Below are 22,973 nucleotides of genomic sequence, written 5' to 3'. Positions count from 1 at the left end.
TGGGGTTTTCACACTCATCAAGTGCTCAGGTACAACACAACTTGACTGAGCGCTAACACCCACACTACCAAATCTCCAATCACAGTAAAACTTGGCAATGCTGATTTCTGCAGCATTCTACTGCTTGTCTATCGATCCAGGTGTCCGAATCCCTCTGGCTGCAGTGACTGTGACACCAGATGATGCCGGGAGGGTCTCAGAGCCCTGTCAGACGGGTGGGATGCTGCACTACACTGGGTGTCCCAGGCATGTTCTTCATCCCCTGGGGACTGTTCTGAGCTTCACAGAAGCAAAATTCTTCTCTCCAGGGCTGGGCTGTCCTTTCGTTTGTTTTACTTCAGCACAAACAACACCAAAGTCTCCAGTAAAATTCCACTGCCTCATTATGTTGCAGTGGATCACTTACATATATAGTGTGTGTGTGTATATATATATATATACATAAAGTTAATACACTTTTGTAATATAAAGGCTGTTTGACAGTTAGGGAAGGGATTTTTCATCACACTTGCCAAGCCTGCAACGCACCCGAGCCTCCATCAGCGCCGCCGGTCCTTTCCGGCAGCATCCGTGTGCTGGGGTCCCAGCAGCCCCTGGGACCAGAGGAGCTCGGGATGGAGCGTCTCGCCCCGCGTGGGACTGACGGCAGCGGGACTGCGGGTAGCGGGGAGCGTGACTCAGCCTCTCCAGCAAACTCGGGGCTTGCCTAGGCGCTGCAGCTTCTCGGCAGGGATCGCTTCCGCAGCCTGATTTGCTGGGAAGCTGCCAGCCGCCTGCCACCTCCTCCTCTCTGCAGGCAGCTCTGCCTTATTCTCGCTCATCGCCTGTGTCTCCAGTGACAAAATGACTCGCTGGAGGAGAGGGACGAGAGGCTGAACCGCTATGGGAGTCGCGGAGCAGAGGAGCCGGTGATGCTGCCGGAGGATGCTGCAGGGAAGGTACGGGCAGCCTCGCTGCGGTCTTGCCGGCGGAGGGGAGGGCGATGAGCAGGTTCACAGGCAGGATTCAGCCTTACATCCCGTCCCGGTGGGTGCTGAGACCACGCTGTGCGGACGAGGGGTGACCTGATTCCCCAAGCTGGGGTGGCAGGAAGCATGTGCTGCGGGAGAGACTCTGTCCTTGTCCCTGAGCTTCTAAAGACAGGTATTCCAGGTGTTAAGCCCAGTTGTCTCTCCCGGGGTGCCCATGGAGGAGTCAGGGTGGGAGACCTTGCTGCATGGGCTTATGAGCTGCGTGAGTCCATGCCACAAGCCCCCATCATCCTGTCTGCCTTAGGGGGCCACAGACAAGAATTAAGGGTGCGTTTGACCTTATTTTGACAACTCTTTCTCAAGAAATCAGATCTGCTGTGGGTTGTGCTGATGCAGAAAGCCAGTCTGCCAAAACCTGCCTCCCAAGGTCAGTGGGGCTGTGTAGATCCCAAGGGGTAGGCTGGTTAAAGGGCTTTCCCTTTCTGCTTCATGATTTTTCTTCAGCACTCCTTGTCCCCACAAGGACTCTCCACCCTTGGGTGCAGTTCAGAGTTCAGCTTGAAGAAAGGCAGCAAAATTCTCCTTAAACCCCAAAGCTTGGCCAGAGCATCACCTGAGCCTGGTGCTTCCTGTGTTACCTAATCCCAGCTCCCTTGAGAGGACACCATCTCTGCTCCAGCAGCTCTCCCACCTCAGCAAAGGGGGCTGTGAGTGTTCACCTGGAGCTCAGGAGTTCTGCAGCCCCCACCACACAGGGAGCCTGCGTGCATCTCAGGGCTCTCAGGGCACCTTTGCAAGGGACACGGGACCCTGCACAGGGGAGTGCCCGATCTCTGCAGCCAGTGTGTCTACACAGATTTTCCATGCAGGGCCACACTCGGGCTGCTCACACTAGAGACCTAGTTCCTGCTCTCCCTGCTGCCAGAAATATCCCAGCTGCCTGCAGCAGAGAGCAGGCAAGGAGAGCTGCGGGTTGGCAGGCTGAAGGCGGTGGGGGACAATGTGTGGACACCCCAGGGCACCAAGGCTAGTGCACCACCCATGTGGCCCCTGTTTCAGGATCGTGGTGAGGGGATGGCAGGTTTCCCAGGGACCAGTCTCCACGCAGGGAATGATGGATGGGGCTCTTCAGTGGTTTGAGCTCATGGGTATCCTTTTACTTTGAAGGCCCCTTTGGGTGGGGCTTGGAGCAATCTGGTCTAGTGGAAGATGTCCCTACCTGTGGCAGGCAAGGGTGGAATGAGATGAGCTTTAACGTCCTATCCAACCCAAACCACTCTGTGATTCTCTGATTCTCTTCTGCCGTGCTCAGGATGGGGATGTTCAGGAACTCCCAGCCTAGGAACAGGAGAGAGGAGGCTGAGAAGCACAAGACACAGGAGCCATGTCTGCGCGAGGCCGGTGCGCCAAGGTGCTCCCCTCCGAACTGAACAAGGTGTGCCCTGAGAGAGGAGATGACCCTGCCATGCACCCCAGGAAGATGAGTGACTTCGAGGTGGTCCCCAACCTGCAGCAGAGCAGTAGCAGCGTCTCGAAGAGCAGGCGGAAGGCACATTTCCCCACCGGCAGCAATGAAAAGGCAAGTTCAGGAGGTAACAGAAGAGGGGATGGTTGGGCACACACACAGAAGAGCCTTAATGAGTGTTCGTTAACAGGAGCATTAATAACAGGTCAGATTAGTTTTAGGGACAGACAGAAAACCCCCAAATACCTGAGGCACATGCCCAGCGCTCATATCCCCTCTTGCAGGGGTACACCTGGATTTGTCCTTGCAGACAGTGATGGAGCTTTCATCCTTCACATCCAAAGAAGCACCCAGATGTGCTCCTACCACTTGGGTGTCTGGCCCCTGGCACAACTTCTGTCCCTTTCCAGGAACCCTGACCCCTTACTGCTTTTCCTGTTTCCTCAGGAAAACCTCATCTCCTGGATTCCTGAAAACATCCGGAAGAAGGAGTGCACCTACTTTGTGGAAAGCTCCCAGACATCAGATTCTGGGTAAGTCAGACAGTCCCTCCTTCCCCTTCCCTGCCAGGAGAGCAGAAGCAGGTGTTGGTGACAAAGCTACAGCACCAGAAAACCCCCTTTTCTGTCACAGGGATTCACAAATCCCCTTTTAACTGGTTCTTCACCCTGCTATGTGTCACCACATGGCTGAAATTCTGTGTCCCAGACACTCTAACACTTTCCAATGCTTTTGCAGGCAATCACTGCAATCCTAAATATTTCTGTACTAAATCTCTACAGGTGAAAATATCTGTTCTTTTTTTCCCTAAGTTTCCCCCCAAACAACACCTTCGTTTCTGCACAAGTTCTGAGCTGGAGGAGGGGGCTGGGTGGGAGATGTGGGTACCCATGGTGTTCCTAAGGAGAACAGCACCTTGTGCCCGGACTGAGGCTGGGCTTGGGCCTTTTGAGTTTCAGCTGTTTCAGCAACACAAAGCTGGTGTGTGTTTCAGGAGGATCGTGTGTGAGTGTGGCTATCTCAGGGAACAGCACCTGGACGAGGCTGCCAAGCCTCCCATCTTCCTGGGGAAGGAATGGGACCCCAGCAGGCACATCCAGGAAATGCCAACGGATGCCTTCGGTGATATCCGCTTCACGGGCCTGGGGCAGAAGACAGGGAAGGTGATTGGTTTGTCCCACCTGTGGTGCATGGGGAGCCAGTGTTTGGGCCTTGCCATGGTGGATTTCCCTTTTGAGTGAGAGGATATTAGAAAAGGGTGGGATTGACCCAAAGGCAACTCTGACCAAGCAGAGGCAGGGGGTGGGAGAGGACCCCTCCTCCCTCTCAGTCCATTTCTGAAACCACAAGGCTGCTCTTCACACTGTGAGACCTGTGATTCAAGGAGTGGCTGTTCCTTGTCCTTGTCCTTGGGTTTTTCTTGGGAATGTTCATTCACAGGGAGGCTACTGGGAACATGGACAAAGACCTGGAGCAGCAGCAACATGACTCTGCTGGGAAATGGGGAAGCCTTGTGCTCTTTGGTGGGATGGGAGGGATTGCAGTGGAGGTGGCCTGTTACCCTGACCCCATTGTTTATACCCAAAATATGTATATGCTCCCTTTTCTTCGCAGTATGTGCGTGTCTCCTCGGACACCCCTCCACGGGTCATCTACCACCTCATGACACAGCACTGGGGCCTCGATGCACCCAACCTGCTCATCTCAGTCACCGGGGGAGCCAAAAACTTCATCATGAAGCCAAGGCTGAAGAACATCTTCCGGCAAGGGCTAGTCAAGGTGGCCCAGACCACAGGTAAGAGATCACAGAATCGTGAAATCATGGAATCATGAATAGCTTGGGTTGGAAGGGACCTTTAAAGGTGATCTGGATGCAGAGGGTCTCCCTGTGATTGCAGCGGGTGAGAGACATGTCACCTGGCCATGCTGGGTTCCCTGAGCTGGGCTGTTCTGGAATGCTGAGCTGGTCCAGGAGACCTGTAGGTCCCTGCCTGGACCACCTCCTCCAGGGATGGGCTGTTCGTGCTCAGTCACTGCAGGCAGGCTCAGAGGGAGCTGGACTGAGAGAGGTGCTGAAGAAGGCATCTCCTGTGCTGCCAGGCCAGGGATGGAGCATCCCTGAGGACCTGCAGGAATAAGGGGGATGTTTGGAGATTGCTGTGAGCAGAACCTCTCCCTTCCCATGGCTCTCTGTGACCCCCAGGAGCCTGGATCATCACAGGGGGGTCCCATGCTGGTGTGATGAAACAGGTGGGAGAGGCAGTGAGAGACTTCATCCTGAGCTGCAGCCACAAGGAGGGCGAGATTGTCACCATTGGCATTGCCACTTGGGGGACCGTGTACAACCGGGAGAGCCTCGTCTGCCCCATGGTGAGCAGGGCAGAGCCAGAGGGGGGATTGCTCTGCCTACACCTCAGCTGCTGGGGAAATCCTGCCAAGAACTGTGGTGGGAACAGGTGCTTCTGGATGTCACTGTGGCCGGCAGTCCCAGCACAACCCAACTGTGCCAGAAGGAGTGATGGTCATAGAATTGTAGTCACAAAATGGTTTGGGTCTGAAATCACCTTAGAGACCATCCAGTTCCGTGGATGCCGTGGGCAGGGACACCTTCCACTAGACCAGGTTGCCTTGAATACTGCCAGGATCATGGGCTGGTATTTGTTTGTGGGTGTGAGGGTAGGTGGAGCAAGGCTGATGTGGGTGCTGTGGGGGGACAAGGGATGGCTGTTTGTCCAGACTGTCCCCACATGCTGGCACGTTCCTGTCCCACACACTCTGATTACTTTGGCTATCAGGTTCTCCTGTGCCAGGCTTCTCCCAGAGTCTCTCCTCCTGCACCTTACAGGGTGGTTTTCCTGCTGAGTACATGCTGGATGAGGAGAACCAAGGCAGTCTGTCGTGCCTGGACAGCAACCACTCCCATTTCATCCTGGTGGATGATGGGACCCACGGGAGGTATGGGGTGGAAATCCCCCTGAGGACCAAGCTGGAGAAGTTCATTTCGGAGCAGACCAAGGTGAAAGGAGGTAACAGCAACACACAGCCCGGCCTGAGGCAGGGATGGGCCATTCCCTGGTGAGGGTGTCCATCCTGGGCTCCAGTGAATGGCTATGGCATCCCTGGAGGATCTGAGCAAGTGATCTGAAAGGATTGCTGTGATAAATGTAGAACCTGCTTCCTCAGTGGCACAGATCAAAGACCTTTTCTCTGCCAGATGATTGACGTATGGGGTCACCAAAGAGGTGCCCAAACCTTGTGTTGCTGAGCTGATCAGGGAGAGTCATTTCTCCCAAAAGGCCAGGCCTCCAAGTGGGTTTCCAAGTGACATTTTCTTGCTGTGCAGATGATCTGCTCTAACACATGCACACACATAGTCCAGCAGCATGAATCATGGAATCACACAATGTCCTGAGTTGGAAGGGACCCATAAGGATCCTTGAGTCCAACTCCTGACCCTGCACAGGACACTCCCAAAAATCACGCCGTGTGTCTGATCTGCCATGCCAGACAAGTACCTGTTATGATTTTTCCCTGCCTCTCCTGAAGCCTGACATGTCAGGGACAGTGCTCCCACCTTGCCTTTCCCAACCCACCACTCAGAGGGGACCAATGAGGGGGATCTGCCCTATGGGGAGGTGACCCTGGATTTTGCTTCCCTGCAGGCGTTGCCATCAAGATCCCCATCGTGTGTGTTGTGCTGGAAGGAGGCCCAGGGACTCTTGATGTAAGGAACTGCTTCTGCCAAGCTGAGGAGAGGGGTGCTGGTGGGGGCAGGTCCTTCCCAGTGCGCTGGTCTCGGTGTCAGAGCAAGCATGGTGTCACCCTGACATGAGTGTAGGGAGCAGCAGTAGGGTCCCAGGCTCAGAGAGGGTCTACTGTTATCTGGGTGGGATCAGAACCAGCCTCCCCACCCTGTTGCAGACCATCTACAATGCCATCACCAATGGGACGCCCTGTGTGATCGTGGAAGGGTCTGGGCGTGTGGCCGACGTCATCGCGCAGGTGGCCAACCTGCCCGTGTCCAAGATAACCATCGCCTTGATCCAGCAGAAGCTGAGTGTGCTCTTCCAGGACACCTATGAGCTCTTCACTGAGGGCAAGCTGGTGGAGTGGACCAAGAAGGTGAGTCCCTTGCAGGCTCCTCCGACCTTGTGGAGACCAAAGAGGTCCTCGGGGGCCCTGGCCCATGAGCAGGAAGGCTCCCAGTAGGAAGTTAAGGCTCATCTGCCCCATCCTCATCATTGTCCTGGTGAGCACCCCATGGCCTCCAGCTCTGCTCCTCCACTGTCTGCTCCCTTTGGGGCAGAGAGGGAGTGTTTGGGATCAACCACAGCCAGGCTGGGGGACACAGCACAGGGGTTCTGCAGGCAACCTGAGTGGAGTGAGGAATTGCCCTGCACAGGGCAGGGAGCTGTGGGAAGCAGCAGGGAGGAGATGCTGCTGCTGATTTCTTGCCCATGGCTCTTCTTGCAGATCCAAGACATAGTGCGGAGCCGGCAGCTCCTGACCATCTTCAGAGAGGGCAAATATGGCCAGCAGGATGTGGATGTGGCCATCCTCCAGGCCCTCTTCAAAGGTGAGGGGTGGGGGGCTGCTTGGGAGGATGGGGCAAGGTGAACGGAATGGGGGTCAAGTCACCTCCTGCAGCTGCCTGACTTACAGGGTCACCAAAAGGGTCCCCAAACCTTGTGATGCTGAGCTGAGCAGGAAGAGGCGTTTATCCCAAAGGGCCACACCTCCAAGGGTGATCCTCTGCTCTAACATATGCACTTTGCATGCAGCATCCCGAAACCAGGACCACTTTGGTCGTGAGAACTGGGATCACCAGCTGAAGTTAGCTGTGGCCTGGAACAGGGTGGACATTGCCCGGAGTGAGATCTTCACAGATGACCATGACTGGAAGGTAAGGTAGTATCTGTGATGCTTGTGTGGTCAGGCTTACAGCTTGTCAGGACTGTGGATATGGAGGGGGCACTTCTCACCTCAGCTGTGCCTGGGGAGAGTTTTAGAGCTCCCACTGCATTGCCAAGGGCTCTTAATCTCTCCTGTTTTTCATAAGTGCTCCCAAGCAGAGGTCAAAACTGAGCAGGGTTATCCATCCTTTCTGATGGATCTGTGGGACTTGGAAGGGATTTTCCTATTTTGATCACCAGTTTGGGTTCCCTCAGCTCATGTACCTTTGGTGGGACTGGGAAGAGCTGGAGGGAACTAGGAATCAAAAAATGAAATATTTGGGGGTATATGCCTCAACCCCGGAAGTGTCCAAGGCCAGGCTGGACGGGGCTTGGAGCAACCTGGGATAGTGGAAGGTGTCCCTGCCCATGACAGGGGATTGGGATGAGATGGGCTTTCAGGTCCATTCCAAACCAAATTGTTCTGTGATTGTGTGACATTCATGAACTTAGGAAAGGTGATGTCTGCCCTATCCATCCCAGAGGGCTCCACTGCCACAGAAAAAAGTGTACTAATCCACCTGTGTGTCTCTGGAGATGTCCCACAAGTCCTAGTACTTCTCAGATTCTCTTTCACATCCAGAAACTCCTTATGCACTCAGGGATAAAATCTTCCCTGAGTGAGTAGCCTGGTGGGGTCCTGCTCTGAGACCATGGAGCCCCTCACCTCTGCCTCTGGCCTGCCAGCCCACAGATCTCCACCCCGTGATGGCAGCTGCCCTGATTTCCAACAAGCCAGAGTTTGTGAAGTTGTTCCTGGAGCAGGGAGTGCGTCTCAAGGACTTTGTCACCTGGGACACCCTGGTTTACCTGTATGACAACCTGGCACCATCCTGCCTGTTCCACAGCAAGCTGCAGAAGGTGCTGCTGGAGGAGAGAGAGCACACGGCTGGCTCCAAAATGCCGAGGCTCCAGCTGCACCACGTCTCCCAGGTGCTGCGGGAGCTGCTGGGCTGCTCCACGCAGCCTCTGTACCCCAAGCCCAAGCACACGGAGCGGCCCCGGCTCTCCATCCCCGTCCCGCACATCAAGCTGAACGTACGCATCTCTGGGTTACCTGATGGCAGGGTTGCAGTGGGGAGGGGACACTGGCTCAGGGAGCCGTCCTGGAGGTTGCAGCTAGGTCTCTGCCCTCTTGTCTGCTCAATAATCCTACTGAAAAACCCTTAAAGCCCTGCCTGAGTCATCCGCCCTGCATTCCAGGTGCAACTCCCACCCTCCTACACCTGCAGCACTGTGTGGCTGCATGACAGCGGTGGGCAGGACCCAGTGGGGTGGGTACACAGCTCCACCTGATCCTGGCATTTCCAGGATAAGTCCAGTCTTGGACATATGGGCAAAGTCCCTTCCACGGGTGGTGGACAGAGCACCCAGAGTTTGGGTGGCTCTGTGCTGAGGGAACAGGTCTGACCATCGCACACCTTGCAGGTTCAGGGGTCCAGTCTCCGGTCCCTCTACAAGCGCTCTGCCGGACGAGTCACCTTCACTATGGACCCCGTCCGAGACCTGCTCATCTGGGCTGTGGTCCAGAACCGCAGGGAGCTGGCAGAAATCATCTGGGCCCAGGTATCACAGCCCAGAGCTGGTGGTCATGGCTGAGGAGCTCAGGCGGAGCCAAACCTTCCAGCCCCAAGGGCAACAGTGGCATCTGCTCGGATCTGGGATAGCAGAGGCTGACCCCAGCCAAAGGGAAGACAGACTGAGGGGACTTGGTGTCCATCTCCAGCTGTACCATGAGGCCAGATCCCTCCCTTCCTGGCCAAAATGGGAAGAGGGGATGCACTGAGCCAGCAGTGGGCTAGTCCTTGCACAGGCTGAGAGAGGGCTGAGCACACAGGGACACAGCAGCTGGCTTGGAAAAGGCTTCCACCCATAAACAGTACCCCAAGACAAGAGTCAGTGTGGCTGGTGGCACGGTGAGCATGCTGAGGAGTCACTCCATCCCATCACCTAATGCATCCCATGAGGAAGGCAGGGTTGTCCCTATATTCCCCATGGCAGTGGGTTACCCAGAGGGGAGCCCAGCTGAGCCTTTGCCACAGCAAGCTGTCCATCCTGAGTGCCAGTCTGCTTGGGACACCCACCTTCCCTCCTGTGGGAGTTGGGGAGGGCTTGGCAGGACTCATGGAACTTGACAGACAGAGTGTCCATGCTGTCCTTGTCCTCTTCTGTCTCAGAGCCAGGACTGCATGGTGGCTGCACTCGCCTGCAGCAAGATCCTGAAGGAGCTGGCCAAGGAGGAGGAGGACACAGACACCACTGATGACATGCTGGCCCTGGCTGAGCAGTTTGAGCACAAGGCGATTGGTGAGCAGGAGGGCACCAGCACCCCAGAACTGCTCCTGCACCCTGTAGGGCCGGCAAGCTTTGCCCAGGAGGTGTCTGGGGGCGATGGAGGGGTGACAAACGGGGGTCCCATTGTCAGAGTCAGGGTCATGATGCTCCAAGGGCTGTGCCCAGGTGGTGGTGGGAGGGCAGGGATTACCACTGTGAGGTACAATGTCCTGAACCTGCTGCAAAGGGTGAACCTGTGAGTGCCTTGTCCTGGAATGCAGCCTCATCTCCCTGGTACCTGCCCATCCAGGCGTGTTCACAGACTGCTACCGTAAGGATGAAGAGAGAGCCCAGAAACTTCTCACACGTGTCTCTGAAGCCTGGGGAAAGACAACCTGTCTGCAGCTGGCATTAGAGGCCAAGAACATGAATTTTGTGTCCCATGGGGGTGTCCAGGTGGGTTCCCAGCAGCAGTGCTTGGAGGGGATGTGTCCAAGTGTCCCCGAGATCCAGGGTTCTTTACAGGCAGCAGTGGGACTCTGCCCTTCATTTTCTGTAACCAGCGCTCCTCTTCCTCCCTCCTCACAGGCCTTTCTAACCAAGGTCTGGTGGGGGAAGCTGTGTGTGGACAACGGGCTTTGGCGGGTGATCACATGCATGCTGTTCTTCCCCCTGCTCTACACCAACCTCATCACCTTCAGGTACTTCTGGCAGCTGGGGCATGCATGCACGGAGACAGGGATTTCCTCCAGCCTCACCCCGTGTCTGGCTGGAGGAAGCTGCCATGGAATTTTACTGGGCAGCTGAGCCCACACCCTCCCTGCTCCCAGCAGGGAGAAGAGGCTGCAGCCCATGGGCTGCCTGACACGCCTCCGAGCCTTCTTCACAGCACCCGTCGTCATCTTCCTCATGAACATCCTCTCTTACTTCACCTTCCTCCTGCTCTTCGCATACGTCCTGATGGTCGACTTCCAACCGATGCCATCCTGGCGGGAATACCTCATCTACTTCTGGCTCTTCTCCCTGGTGTGCGAGGAGACACGCCAGGTGCGGGGCAGGCAGAGCTGGGGCTGGGAGGTGGCAGAGGAGGAGAGATGCCCCTCTGGGGGCTCCCGGGAGGTCCCGAGCAGCTCATGTTCCCATGCTGCTTCTCACATCACCATCCATTCGGAGAGGTCCCCCCCAGCACATGGAACCTCCAGTCCCCCCATCTCTGAGGCTGGGGAATCTCCTTGGCTGCACCTGATCTAGCCTTGTGTACATACAGGAGAACATGGGGTTTTGGGAATGTCAGAAGAGGGAGGATGCACCTCCTTCCTTGGGTGAATTCCCAGCAACATGTCCACGCTTTGCTTGATATTTGAGGTTTCTGCGGTTTTTGCTTCAGTGCCTCAGTGCCTTTTTCCCCCAGCCTGAAGAGCCCCATGTCCCAGGTGTCCCCATGCTCCTTCCACGCCTGTTTAGAAAAGCTTGTAGGCTCAGGTTACCTTTGGGTCAGCGAGAGTGTCCAGTGATGGCCAGCTGATCTGTGTGATCCCTCCCCTCTGTGAGGCAGATGAGTATCTTACACCCAAACCCTCTTCTCCTCCCAACAGCTGCTGTATGATCCAGATGGGCTCGGGCTTGTGAAAATGGCTTCCCTGTACATCAAGGACTTCTGGAATAAGCTGGATATCTGTGCCATCCTAGTCTTTATCGCAGGGTTGACTTGCAGGTAAGCTGCAGAGCTCGATAGTATTTCCATAGAATCATGGAATCACAAACTGGTTTGAGTTGGAAGAGACCTTAGAGCTCATCTTGTTCCAACCCCCTTCCAGAGGCAGGGACACCCTCCACTATCCCAGATTGCTCCAACCCCTGTCCAGCCTGGCCTTTAACACTTCCAGGGATAGGGCAGCCACAGCTTCTTTGGGGCAACCTGTGCCAGGGCCTCCCCACCCTCACAGTAATTCCAACCTAAATAATTCTATATGATTCCTTGGTGGCACTGAGGCATTTCCTTTCTTCTCTTCTGTGCCCAGGCTGATCCCATCGACGTTATATCCTGGGCGTATCATACTGTCCTTGGCTTTTATCATTTTCTGCCTGCGCCTGATGCACATTTTCACAGTCAGTAAAACGCTGGGGCCCAAGATCATAATTGTGAAGCGCATGGTGAGAGCTCCCCCTCATCCTGCCAGGGTGATGCTGGACCATCCTGCTAGGGCAGCTGGATGTGCCACCCATGTTATCCCATCCTGGGGTGGGGTTTGCTCCAGGACACAATTATCCTTCCCCTCTGTCTTTGCAGATGAAGGATGTCTTCTTCTTCCTCTTCCTGCTGGCAGTGTGGGTAGTGTCCTTTGGGGTGGCCAAGCAGGCTATCCTGATCCACAATGAGGAGCGCGTGGAGTGGCTTTTCCGTGGTGTGGTTTACCACTCTTACCTGACCATCTTTGGGCAGATTCCCTCCTACATTGATGGTAAGGGACTCCAACCTGTGACAGCACATGTCAAAAGCAGGGTGGCTCTGACAAGGCCAGTGTACTGAAATCGTGCTATGTTGGCCCACGGAATTCCCAGCAGATGGCAGTGAGGAGAGCACCTGGGATGTGGCAGATGGAGGTCAAATCCCTGCCTGGTGCTCCCCGGGACACCCTGAGGTTTGGTCACCACAGAGCTATGTTGTGCTCTCCCACAGGGGTCAACTTCAACATTGACCAGTGCAGCCCCAACGGGACAGACCCCTACAAGCCCAAGTGCCCAGAGACAAATGCGGACAACAAGAAACCCATCTTCCCAGAGTGGCTGACGGTCATCTTGCTGTGCCTGTACCTGCTCTTCACCAATATCCTCCTCCTCAACCTCCTTATTGCCATGTTCAAGTGAGTCTGGGGGGTTAGAGATGTGGTGGAAGTAGCAGCTGTGGGTCAGGGCTGATCAGGGAGACGGGTGGAACATGATGTGCCCCCTCATCCACCCGGCACGGCTGACGCCTGGGCTCTGTCCCAGCTACACCTTCCAGCAGGTCCAGGAGCACACGGACCAGATCTGGAAGTTCCAGCGGCACGACCTGATTGAGGAGTACCACGGCCGCCCACCCGCGCCCCCACCCCTCATCCTGCTCAACCACCTGCAGCTCCTGGTCCAGCGTGGCTTGCTCCGCCGGCCGGCCACGCACCACAAACTCAGTGAGGACCCTCCTGCCCTTTGCCCCCTCCTCAGGGCATGAGGCTGGGCACATGGGCTGTGGCCCTGGGGTTCGGGATGCCCAGAGATCTGACAGCACTGCCATCCCCTTCCTCTGGCAGAGGAGAAGCTGGAGAAGAACGAGGAAGCTGCCCTCCTCTCATGGGAGATGTTCTTGAAGGAGAACTACCTGCAGCACCAGCAGTGCCAGGAGAAGCAGAACACAGAGCAGATGATCCGGGACATTGCACAGAGGTACTGTCTCTCCTGAGACAGGGAGTTCCTTCCATCCTTCAATGCCCTGAGCAGGGAACAGTTGGGATCAGTGCAAGAGTGTCTGCTGAGGGGGTTGCAATCTGCATTGTCCCTCCAGGGTTGACGTACTGGCAGAGCTGCTGGACTTGGACCGGGTGAAGAGGACGGGGGTGGTGGAGCAGAGACTGGGCTCTCTGGAAGACCAGGTGAGGCAAAAACAGAGCAACTACCCAAGAAAGGTGAGATTTTCCAGGGGCTGAGTCAACTGAACCAGAGCACAAAATCTGTCCAAAGTGTTCCTTTGGACACTTTGAGTTTCCTTGCCATTAGTATCTAAGTGGAAAAGGTTTATGGGGAATGTTCTGTTTAACTCCAAAGGGAACAGAATGCAAGTGGGAAGTGGTGGGATGAGCTGCTGCCTCCACTGGTCACCCAAAGAGTTAGACCTGACCCAGCTCTTCTCCTTGGCCTAAGGGGACTCTCCAGACCTCTCGGAGATGGAGACTCTCTGTGAAGCTGTCCCACACCCCACTCAAGCAGTGGGGTGCCCAGGGAGCTGACCCAGTCCTGGCACCTCCTGTTTCCACTTCCATTTTCACCTGCTTTGTAAAAATGTTTCCCTGGAGATGGTTTTCCAAGGCAAACCTAAGGACACAGCCAGGATCAATGCTGTCCATGGGGATTGGCAGTCAGTGCCAAGGGCAGCAGTGCCTCCTGCCAGGGCCAGATCCTGCACTACTGGGGGGCAGGGGGACCCGGGGGTTGACCCTCTCCTGTCCCCCACAGGTGCATCAGAGTGCCCAGGCCCTGAGGTGGATGATGCAGGCACTGCGGGGCAATGGCTTCAGCTCAGGGGAGGACCTGCCAGCCGTGGGTAAGCAGAGCCCAACTCCACTCCAGCAGCAGCGGGGAAGCCCAGGGTCCCAGACCAGGGATGAGCAGCCCTTTGCGCCTCTCTGTTCAACATCAAGGCAGAAATTCCTTCAGTCTTGGGAGCTTTGGTGGCTCCATGAGGCCATCCAGCCCCTCCTGTGGCCATTTCCACCCTCCCTGGGGTTTCCACCAGGACCTGTTGGAAGGGAAGCCAGGGTCCAGGTCCCCAGGGGACATCCCCATGGAGATACCCAGCCAGCGCCCTCGGTAGAGCCTTGGTCTGCAGAACTGGACTCAGTGTCCTGTTTTGTGGGACCCTGCTGTCTGTGTCTGTCTCACAGGTTCCTCTAAAGCCTTGGACTTCAGGGAGGCTGACCTGGAGGGGAAAGCTGAGGAGAGACGGCCTCCGTACCATGTGCTTGCCCGAAACCTCCTGTACCCAGGCTCTCACACCCTCCGCTTCCCTGTGCCAGATGAGAAGGTGCCCTGGGAGGTAGGAGTTGTGACTCTGGGCAGTAGGGCTGGGAGGAGGGGGTGTGGGGCAGACCCAGGCAGTGGTGGGAAGAGGGACAGACCCATCATTGCACTTGGGAGCTGCTGCTCTTCCAAGCCTTGAGACAAGTGTCTTCCTGGAGCGGCTGCGCTGAGGTTCTCCCAGAGAAAAGGGCATTGTTGCTGCTGGGATCTGCAGTGCTAGGGATGCCTGGGGATGCTTGGTTGGAGACAGAGGGTACAACCACCTGCCTCTGCATTTTCTAAAGCGAGGCTGGCTCAGGGTCAAGGACAGGATCCAGCACTGACTTCCATGGGGACATGATCCCATCAGCCGAGACACTGAGTTCAGTCCCCAGCAGATCCAGGAGCATCAATTGGTCAGTGATGCTAGAAGCTCTGCAGATGAATACACTGGGGCATAAGGTGTCCCTGGACATCCCAGTCCCTGCCTGCCACCAGAGTAGGGATGCAAGGGAGTCCTGACACAGCCACACGCTCCACAGGTGGACTTCCCGCTCTACGACCCCCCTGCCTACTCGGCCGACCACAAAGACATGGCTGTGCAGGACCCTTTCAGCCTGTGAGTGTTCCCCCATGGTTCCCTAGTCCTCTACCCCTTTCCTGGGTGGCATAGCCAGCCCTCCCTGCCGGGCTGCCTCCCACCCCCAGCTCCTTGGAGTCTCTCCTGAAGATCAACTACAACACCATGGATGGGCTGATCAACCGGCAGAGCTTCCACGGGCTCTACGCTGTGGAGGACGGGCTGCCACTGTGAGTGCAGCTACCACAGGAAGCTGGGAGCTGGGGTGGGAGGCAAAGCACCAGGAGACGGAGAGTCCAGGGGCATCAGGGTGCATCCAACCCATTCCCGCTTTCCTACGGCTAACGGTGCGGCAAGGATAATGGCATGCATCGTGCTCAGGGCTCACCCCCAAAAAAACACCACAGCACCCCAAAAGAGGTGGGGTGCAGTGGTAGGGAAGTGCTATAGGGGTGCACAGAGGGATCCTGGCACCATCCCAACTCCCTCACACTCACTCTAACAGGAACCCCATGGGCAGGACGGGGCTGCGAGGCCGAGGGAGGCTGCACTGCTTCGGGCCCAACCATGCCCTGCACCCTGTCGTGACCCGGTGAGTGTGTGGGGACACGGAGGTGTCCTGATCCAGCACAGGGATGGGCATGTGAGGGGGAAAAGGGGCCATGGAACCACCTTGGAGAGACTGGGACCTGGCCAAACCCAGTGCTGCCAATATGACCACTGCTGGGAGGAGGGGAGCCAAGTGCAGCTGCAGCATGACAGAGGCCTCTCTCACAGCTGGAGGAGGAATTTGGATGGGTCCATTATAAGGAAGAGCCTGAAGAAGATGCTGGAAGTGCTGGTAGCCCAGTACCCACTGTCAGATGTCTGGGCTCTGCCTGGGGTAAGAGCTGGGGGAAAAGAGCTGGTGTAGAAGATGGAGATGGGAGATGGGAGCGGTGGATGGATGGATGGATGGATGGATGGATGGATGGATGGATGGATGGATGGATGGATGGATGGATGGATGGATGGATGGATGGATGTCCCACAGAAAAGGGGGAATCACAGGTACATGTTGCAGCCTTGTCTGAGGAGGTACCTCTGACTTTCCTGCAGAACATCTGCATGCCAGGGGTGTTGGGTGAGCAATGGTCCCATTACATACACCCACATACCCTGAGCCCATCTTCTGCCTCTCCCTCCTCCTTCACGGCTTCAGTTCTCATAAGTCCTTCATTGTGAGCAAGTTAAGCCATTGGCAAAGCATCCTTTGGCAGACATTGCATCAGGCACATTCAGACATCTGCCTGGGCAGAGCTGAGGACTTCAGGCAGGAGAGGGAGGAAGGGAGGCACCACGAGAGCTTGTGGCATCTTCTGCAGTGGTGGGGACTCACAACTGCCTGATGGCCAACCTGGTGACAGGGAGGGAGGCTGGGCTGTGCTGATGGCAGGCCACATGGCTGACATCTGCTTTGGCACAGGGGTCACTGGAGCCAGGGGAGACACTGCCGCTGAAGCTCAAGTGGATCCTCCGCCGGGAGTTCTGGCCCCAGTTCCAGAACTTGCTGAAACAAGGCACTGAGGTGGGGGGCACACGGGTGTCCCAGTGATACTGGGTCACGTGAGTGTCCCAGTGGGATGAGGGCATGCAGGCTTCACCCCTGTACAGGGGCACACAGATGTCTTGGCAGTAGATGCGCATGGGGACGTGATGTGGGGCCATCATGGTGTCACAGGGCCACATGGGGACCCCAGCGTACAGGGGCAGGGTGCCTCACCTCTTGGCCACTGCTCCCATGAGGGAGGAATGGCTGGAGGAGGTGGAGATATTCAGTAATGCATGTGTGGGGGTCTGGGAGCAACCCAGAGACCACAGGGGTGGGCTGCCCACTCCAGTGTCTGTGCCTGCTGCAGCGGCAATGGGGTGCTGGTCTCTAGTGGGACAGAGGAGCTGCAGGGCAATACTCCACCACCCCCAGGGGCCTCTGGTGCCCTCAGAGATGTGGGGGGGGCTCTGCTGATGTGGCAACTCTGTCACTGAGCACAGGTACACAAGGGATACCTCGATGATCCCCGCAACACAGACAACGCCTGGGTCGAGACGGTCGCTGTCAGTGTCCACTTCGACAACCAGAACGATGTGGAGATGAAGCGGCTGAATTCGGTATGGGGCTGTCACCCCGTGGCTCCCTGGCCTGGCCATCAACAGGAGTGGGATCCTCCAGCTGCATAGACTGGGGGAAAAACATGGGGATGAACATGGGGTGTCACCCCAATGTGTGCCCCAAAGAAAAAGGGCAGGAGGTTGGGGACTAGGATTGCTGTTGGGTGTGGCTGGTGTGGCCCCTCACCAGCAGCACATATGTGATGTCTGTCCCCTTCCAGTTCCTTCAGGGTTGCGACCCAGAGCTGTGCATCCGCTGGCAGGTGCTGGATAAGAGGATCCCCCTGCATGCCAACCACAAGGAGCTCCTACACAAGGTCTCAACCCTCCTTGGTGCTTACTACTGAGGCCTCAAGCACAGGCCAGGGCTCCTGCTGCCCCAGCCCAGGTTCTGGCTGGGACCTGCAGCTCCACTCCAGTTCACCTGTGAGACCATGGGAGCTGCTGGAGACAAGGTGCTTCGGGTCCTTCTGTGACTGCACATTGCAGGTCTCTGGGAGGAAAAATGTCCCCCCCCTGGGGGCAGGGGCTGCCTAGACAGTGCATCCTAGTCACCTGAGCGACCAAGCTCAGCCCCAGCTTGTGTCTTGGTGCTTCCACATTAGCCCACAGCACTAGCCCAGAGTTTGGGCCATGCAGAGCCACAGGGCTGTTCCTGCAAGGTGATCCTTCCCTCAGCTCCAACCTGCTCTCAGCTTCGGGGTGGGCACTGGGAGCTCACCAACCCCAGCTACTCCTCCACCAGGATATCCATCACCGCTTCCTGCTCCTGCTCTGAGCCCTGGCAGCCCCCCCTGCCACAGATCCCAAAGGATTGCTCTGCAGAAGGCTTGGAGTTGCTCCTGTGGCAGCTGTCTCCATATCTGTGGTTGCCTCAGACACAAAAACATGGTCCTGAGCTGTGACCCAGCATTTCCATAGGTGTGAGCAGCTCCTGGCTTATATATCTATGGTTTCACAGCTCTGCACAGGCCCACACCCCACATTGATGTGATCCTGCGTGTGTATGCTGAGCTCCGGCTTGTAGCTGAACTCCCTCCCTCTGTCTGAGCCAAGGCACCAGCTAAATGTCACCTGCCTGTCCCCATCCCCTGGTGCACATGGGTGGATAGGGGCAGCTTGCTGGGACCAGGTGATCCGTGCTGTATGGTCCCTTGAGCAGGTAGGGACAGGAGAGGGGACAGGAATGTGTCAATCCCAGATATCCCTGCTTTTAAAGGGTCTTTCATTCACATTTTTTGTTGCCCGTCATGGGGAGAACAAGGCACAGTGAAGACATTATTTGGTCACCCAGAAGAGCCCCATGGTAGCAGGTTATGCTTTGGACTGGTCAGGGTGGGATTTCAGTTCCCCCACCCTCTTCTGATGGATCAGACACTGGTCAGCCTGGGCTATTCATCCAACACTGGTGGCTACCACAGCACAGCTGCAGTTTCACCAGTGATGCAGTGGGGCTTGGCAAGGGGCGGGGGCTCAGTCTGGCAGTATATTCAACCCAGCTCAATAAATCATGCATTAAATAGCTACAGGCTAGTGGTCTCTTATGGCTGTTTAAACAGGGATTTTTCCTGAAGGTCATGCTTGGAGCACACTTCCAAGATGAGCCCAGTTTGAACGTTCTCACTCCAGTCTTATTGCATAAACTCACTTTGCTTGTTGACTCACCCCAAATTATGGCTGAACCAGTGTGCTTTGGGTTGGGAGGGACCTTAAAGACGATCTCTTTCCAACCCCCTGCCATGGGCAGGAACACTTTCCACTAGACGTGGGTGTTTGAAGCGATTTGATCTGTTTGGAGTCAATATGGGAGATGTGCTCCAAGGCGATGGCACGGCACCTTCTCCCATTGCTCGTGGACTGTTCGATATCTGCTCCTGGTCTCCTATCGCTGAGAGGACAGGAGACCATCTGCTGGGAGCCCACATGGGCGCAGGGAGGTCCAGTCTGGAGGCATGGCCAGGGAGGGAAAGAGCGATCTTACCTTACAGCAGCGGATCAAGCTTCCAGACCGGCAGTCTGGACGGCAGCCTCCGGAAAATTGCTGAAACCTCATTAGCAGCGCTTAATTTCCCTACAGAGGTGCTCCACGCGGCCACTCTCCTGCAGCCCCGTGAGGGTGCTGCCTGGCTGTCCCATCGCCCTGGCCCTCAGGTCCCCCTCCCCTCGTCCCCCCGCACCGCCCCTCCGCTCCCGCACCGCCCCCGCACCGCCCGGTGCCGCCGTGACGGGACCGCCCGGCCCGGGGCTCCGCGGGAGCGGCCGCAGCAACAGGTGGGGCCGAGCACGATCGCGGCCGAACCGCCGCGCACCGCACCCGCACCCGCACTGAACCCGCATCCGGAGCCGGAGCGAAGCGCAGCCGCCCCGGACGAGCCGGTAAGGGACCCCCGGGGCTTCGGAGCGGCGGGGGGCGGCGGTCGTGCTGCCTGCCGGGGTCCAGGCTCAGGGCGGGGCAGGAGAGCGGGTCGGGGCATCGCCCCCGCACACCCCCGGGGTCCGGGAGGCTGAAACTCCTCAGAGCCCCTCTGAGCCCTTCCAGGCGGTGAGAACTGGCATCGCATAACATGCCCTTGTTCTCCCGGAGAGACGGAGCTGGCGGAGCCCGGTACCTTTCTTAGGGCCAGAGGAATTCCCGGGAAGCAGAACTTCATCTCCTCTGGCAGAGCCCACAGTGCCCCAGCCCCGGGGGCAGGGCTACGGGCAAGGCCATGGGCAGCATCCATCCGGTATGAGCATCCCTCGGGTATGAGCATCCCTCGGGTGTGAGCATCCCCCTGTGGTACCTTGAGGATGCTCACACCTCAGGGATGCTGCTCTTCCCAGGGGAATGCCATTAGCACAAGAATTCTGGTAGTAGGGGGACAACAACTCAGTGCCCATGGTGATGTCATTATGGGCCATTTAATTCCCAGGTGAAAGGCTCCCTTGGTCTCTCTCACCCTGCCCTCCATGGAGATTTCTTCCCCCCAGGCTGGCCAAGGCAGCAGGAGAGGTTTGAGCAGCACCAAAGGCAGAGGAAAGGTGTCCCACCTGTTTCATCCCTTGCCTTGCCCCTGGTAGCACTGGGGTGTCCTTTGGGATTTCCACATCACCTCCTTTACTGTGATAGTGGTTCCTCTCTTCACCTCCCGCCCCCAGAGTCAGGTTATCAAACCTTACTCTTTATTTACTTTAAAATGCAAACTCATCTCCAAACCCTTGTTTGGCGAAACCCTTGGAAATGTGACTTCTACCGGCTCATGGACCAGAAAGGGAGGGAAAGCAAAAGAGCTCCACATCTTGTTATTTAAAACCCCAGTGGTGATTAAGTCAGTCTGATGATCTGTGCAGTCTGACTCATCATTTTTTTTTTAAACACTCAGTGTTGGTGAGATAGGAATTTAGTGCTGCTGTTCTCCAGCAGCAAACCACTGCATCCCCCCTGGAAACTGGTAGCAGGATGGGGCAGAGGCTCCCAGGCCAGACCTGTCTCCACACTTCCTTCCTGCAGCACCCTTTGTCCACCTGGGTGGTCTCTACAGAGATGGGGGCAGGAGGCAGGGGTTTCAATCTCTGCATCTCTGTGTACAATTAAACGTAGGCCAAATTAAGTTGTTCTGGACAAGATGGTAGCCAGTGTCACTCCACCCTTGTTTTCCAAACTCCTGAGCCCAGCCTCCCACCCCTTTGCCAGGGCACATCGCACATGAGCCATACACAATGTTCCAGGAAATAATGCTGTGTCATATCCCCTCCACCCACCGCTTCCCTCCAGCGATGGGAGAGGCTTTGCAGGAGCACCGAGGGGCCGCCCTGCTGCCCAGGAGCTGCTGCCGCCCCCAGAGAGTTGCCAGCAGCCATGCTGAGCTGGCCGGCTGCAAGATGACCTTCACCACCACCACACCGACCACCAGCGTGGCCCAGGCTTTCTTCTGCCTTCTGCTCTGCATCCCCTGGGGCAGCTCCTGCCCCCCCAGCTGCCAGTGCACGGAGCGGGCAGGGGCAAAGGCCGTCCTCTGCAGCTCCCGGCACCTGGAGGAGATCCCCAAGGACATCCCCAGAGATGCAGTGTTCCTCAAGCTGGATGCCAACAGCATCACCAGGATCCCCAGCAATGCCTTCAGGCACCTCTCCCACCTGGAGGAACTCGATCTCTCCAGGAATGCCATCGAGAAGATCGATAGGGCGGCTTTCAAAGGGGTGGCAGCAGGGCTGCGGACCCTCGACCTCTCCAGCAACCGCATCCGCAGCATTCCCAAGGAGGCCTTGCTGGCACTCAATGCCAAACTCCGGCTGGCCAACAACCCCTGGCACTGCGAGTGCGCCTTGCAGGAGGTGCTGTGGGAGGCACGACTGGACCCTGACTCTGTCCAGGACATCACCTGCCATACGGCCCCACGGGAGGAATACGTGGGCAAGCCGCTGCTCCAGGTCCTGGATGCCGGTGTCAACTTCTGCAGCGTGCGCCAGAGGACCACGGATGTGGCCATGTTCATCACCATGTTCGGCTGGTTCGCCATGGTCATCGTCTACGTGATCTGCTATGTCCGGCACAACCGGGAGGACACCTGCAAGCACGTGGATTACCTGAAGCCACTGCCGAGCGCCCAGGGCCACGCAGAGACCACCAGCACTGCCCTGTAGCGCAGGGTTGGGGTGCCAGCTCACAGCTTCTTTGCAGGGAGCCAGCAGCCAACTGGTGGGCTTCAAAGCTTCTTGGTGGGATCTCCCCAGTGCTTGCTCCAGCCCTGCAGACAAGTGGCACTGACCACTCCTCCCCAGCGACACTGGATGGAGAGTGAGCAAAGGACATGAGGGAGGGATGCTGGGGACGCCTCACACAGACCTGTCCATGGAGACCACGGTCCTGGGGGTGAACACCCCTAGCCAGACCCTTTTTCCTTGCCAGAGCTGGGCTCACAGGGAATGCAGCCCCAGCCACATGCTCGTACTTTGCACAGGTCAAGCCCCGTCGGGAAGAGATGGGGGTGGGGGTTTGTGGGGCCAGGAGGTCTCTGGGGTGCTGAGGGTCACTGCAGCATGGTCACCCTATCCTGGCTCAAAGCCTTGAAGAAAGTAGGACATCATCCCCAAGGCCCTGTATGGCACTTCAGCAGCCTCTGCCTACCTCCAGCAACTCGGGGAGGGATCTCCCAAACCTTTGGCTCCTCAATAAAGCCCTGTACACAGGAAAAGCCCCAGGGTTTGAGCTATGTTGAGAGCTGGGTGTCTGCTTGGGGGCTTGAGCTTGTCCTATTACAATCTCTACCAAAGCAGAACACTAAAAATGTATGACTTCCACTAGGTGCCATCCCTTCCACCCTCAACCCAGCCTGGCTCAAGCAGGGACCAGCTGCCCAAATGTATCTGGTACATGTCGCCTTATCTTTCCCTTTCTCAGAGCTGAATTAGGATTGCTGCTGGTGGCTTGGCATGATGGAAGCAAATCAAATTTTCCCTCGTCTCACAAGTGAGAAATGGTCCCTCCTGGCAGAGCCAGGTGCAGCTGCAATGAAGAGGGGGAGGAGGAAGGGATGCAGAGGCTCTCCCTGGACCCTGGGGCAGCTCAAGCTGTGACTCCTCAGTCTTTCCTGCAGGGCTGGCACACCCTGAGGGCTCCCCAGCTCCAGGGTGGGTGGCCCAGCTCCAGCAGGAAACCTGGGCCTGGGGAAGACTGAGCGACACTCTGGGACAGTCAGGTGAGACAGAGGGTCCTGGGTGGTGGGGAACAAAGGGACATCCTCACCCCAGCACAATGCTGTGTTCAGGGCCACCTCATCCTCGTGGACGTGGACGTAGCCCCAGACTCATTGGGGCATGACTTTTTGGGTGAAGGGAGGCCTCTGCCACGG

General features: G+C 56.9%; 2 protein-coding genes across 3 annotated transcripts; both read left to right on the top strand.

The window, feature by feature from the left end:
- The first annotated feature begins 675 nt into the window (after positions 1–675).
- On the top strand, positions 676–18,668 carry TRPM2 (transient receptor potential cation channel subfamily M member 2). Of its 2 annotated transcripts, none has more exons than XM_050308255.1 (33): positions 676–938; positions 2,284–2,550; positions 2,884–2,969; positions 3,431–3,599; positions 4,051–4,231; positions 4,640–4,806; positions 5,282–5,462; positions 6,099–6,160; positions 6,358–6,558; positions 6,910–7,012; positions 7,218–7,339; positions 8,076–8,426; positions 8,817–8,954; positions 9,566–9,695; positions 9,973–10,118; positions 10,251–10,363; positions 10,496–10,709; positions 11,258–11,376; positions 11,684–11,816; positions 11,953–12,124; positions 12,343–12,526; positions 12,654–12,832; positions 12,953–13,085; positions 13,204–13,291; positions 13,872–13,959; positions 14,300–14,451; positions 14,957–15,033; positions 15,123–15,224; positions 15,500–15,586; positions 15,772–15,877; positions 16,460–16,561; positions 17,026–17,142; positions 17,364–18,668. In XM_050308255.1, exons 2-33 carry the CDS (start codon positions 2,356–2,358, stop codon positions 17,487–17,489), a joined length of 4,524 nt encoding a protein of 1,507 aa, XP_050164212.1. In that variant the 5' UTR covers positions 676–938; positions 2,284–2,355; the 3' UTR covers positions 17,490–18,668. The 2 variants fall into 2 exon arrangements, with proteins under 2 accessions (XP_050164212.1, XP_050164211.1); XM_050308254.1 differs by having other exon boundaries at positions 677–938; positions 10,493–10,709.
- Positions 18,669–19,444: 776 nt separating this feature from the next.
- Positions 19,445–22,319, top strand: LRRC3 (leucine rich repeat containing 3). The gene is made up of 2 exons (XM_050308215.1): positions 19,445–19,518; positions 20,897–22,319. The coding sequence occupies exon 2, from the start codon at positions 20,899–20,901 to the stop codon at positions 21,763–21,765; it is 867 nt and encodes a 288-aa protein (XP_050164172.1). The 5' UTR covers positions 19,445–19,518; positions 20,897–20,898; the 3' UTR covers positions 21,766–22,319.
- The last annotated feature ends 654 nt before the right edge of the window (positions 22,320–22,973 follow it).

Source organism: Myiozetetes cayanensis, unplaced genomic scaffold, assembly GCF_022539395.1.
Source record: "Myiozetetes cayanensis isolate MyiCay16 unplaced genomic scaffold, myiCay2020 scf13, whole genome shotgun sequence".
NCBI classification, from domain to species: domain Eukaryota; kingdom Metazoa; phylum Chordata; class Aves; order Passeriformes; family Tyrannidae; genus Myiozetetes; species Myiozetetes cayanensis.
Note: the sequence above shows the minus strand (reverse complement) of the source record. Positions and strands in the feature narration are given on the sequence as shown.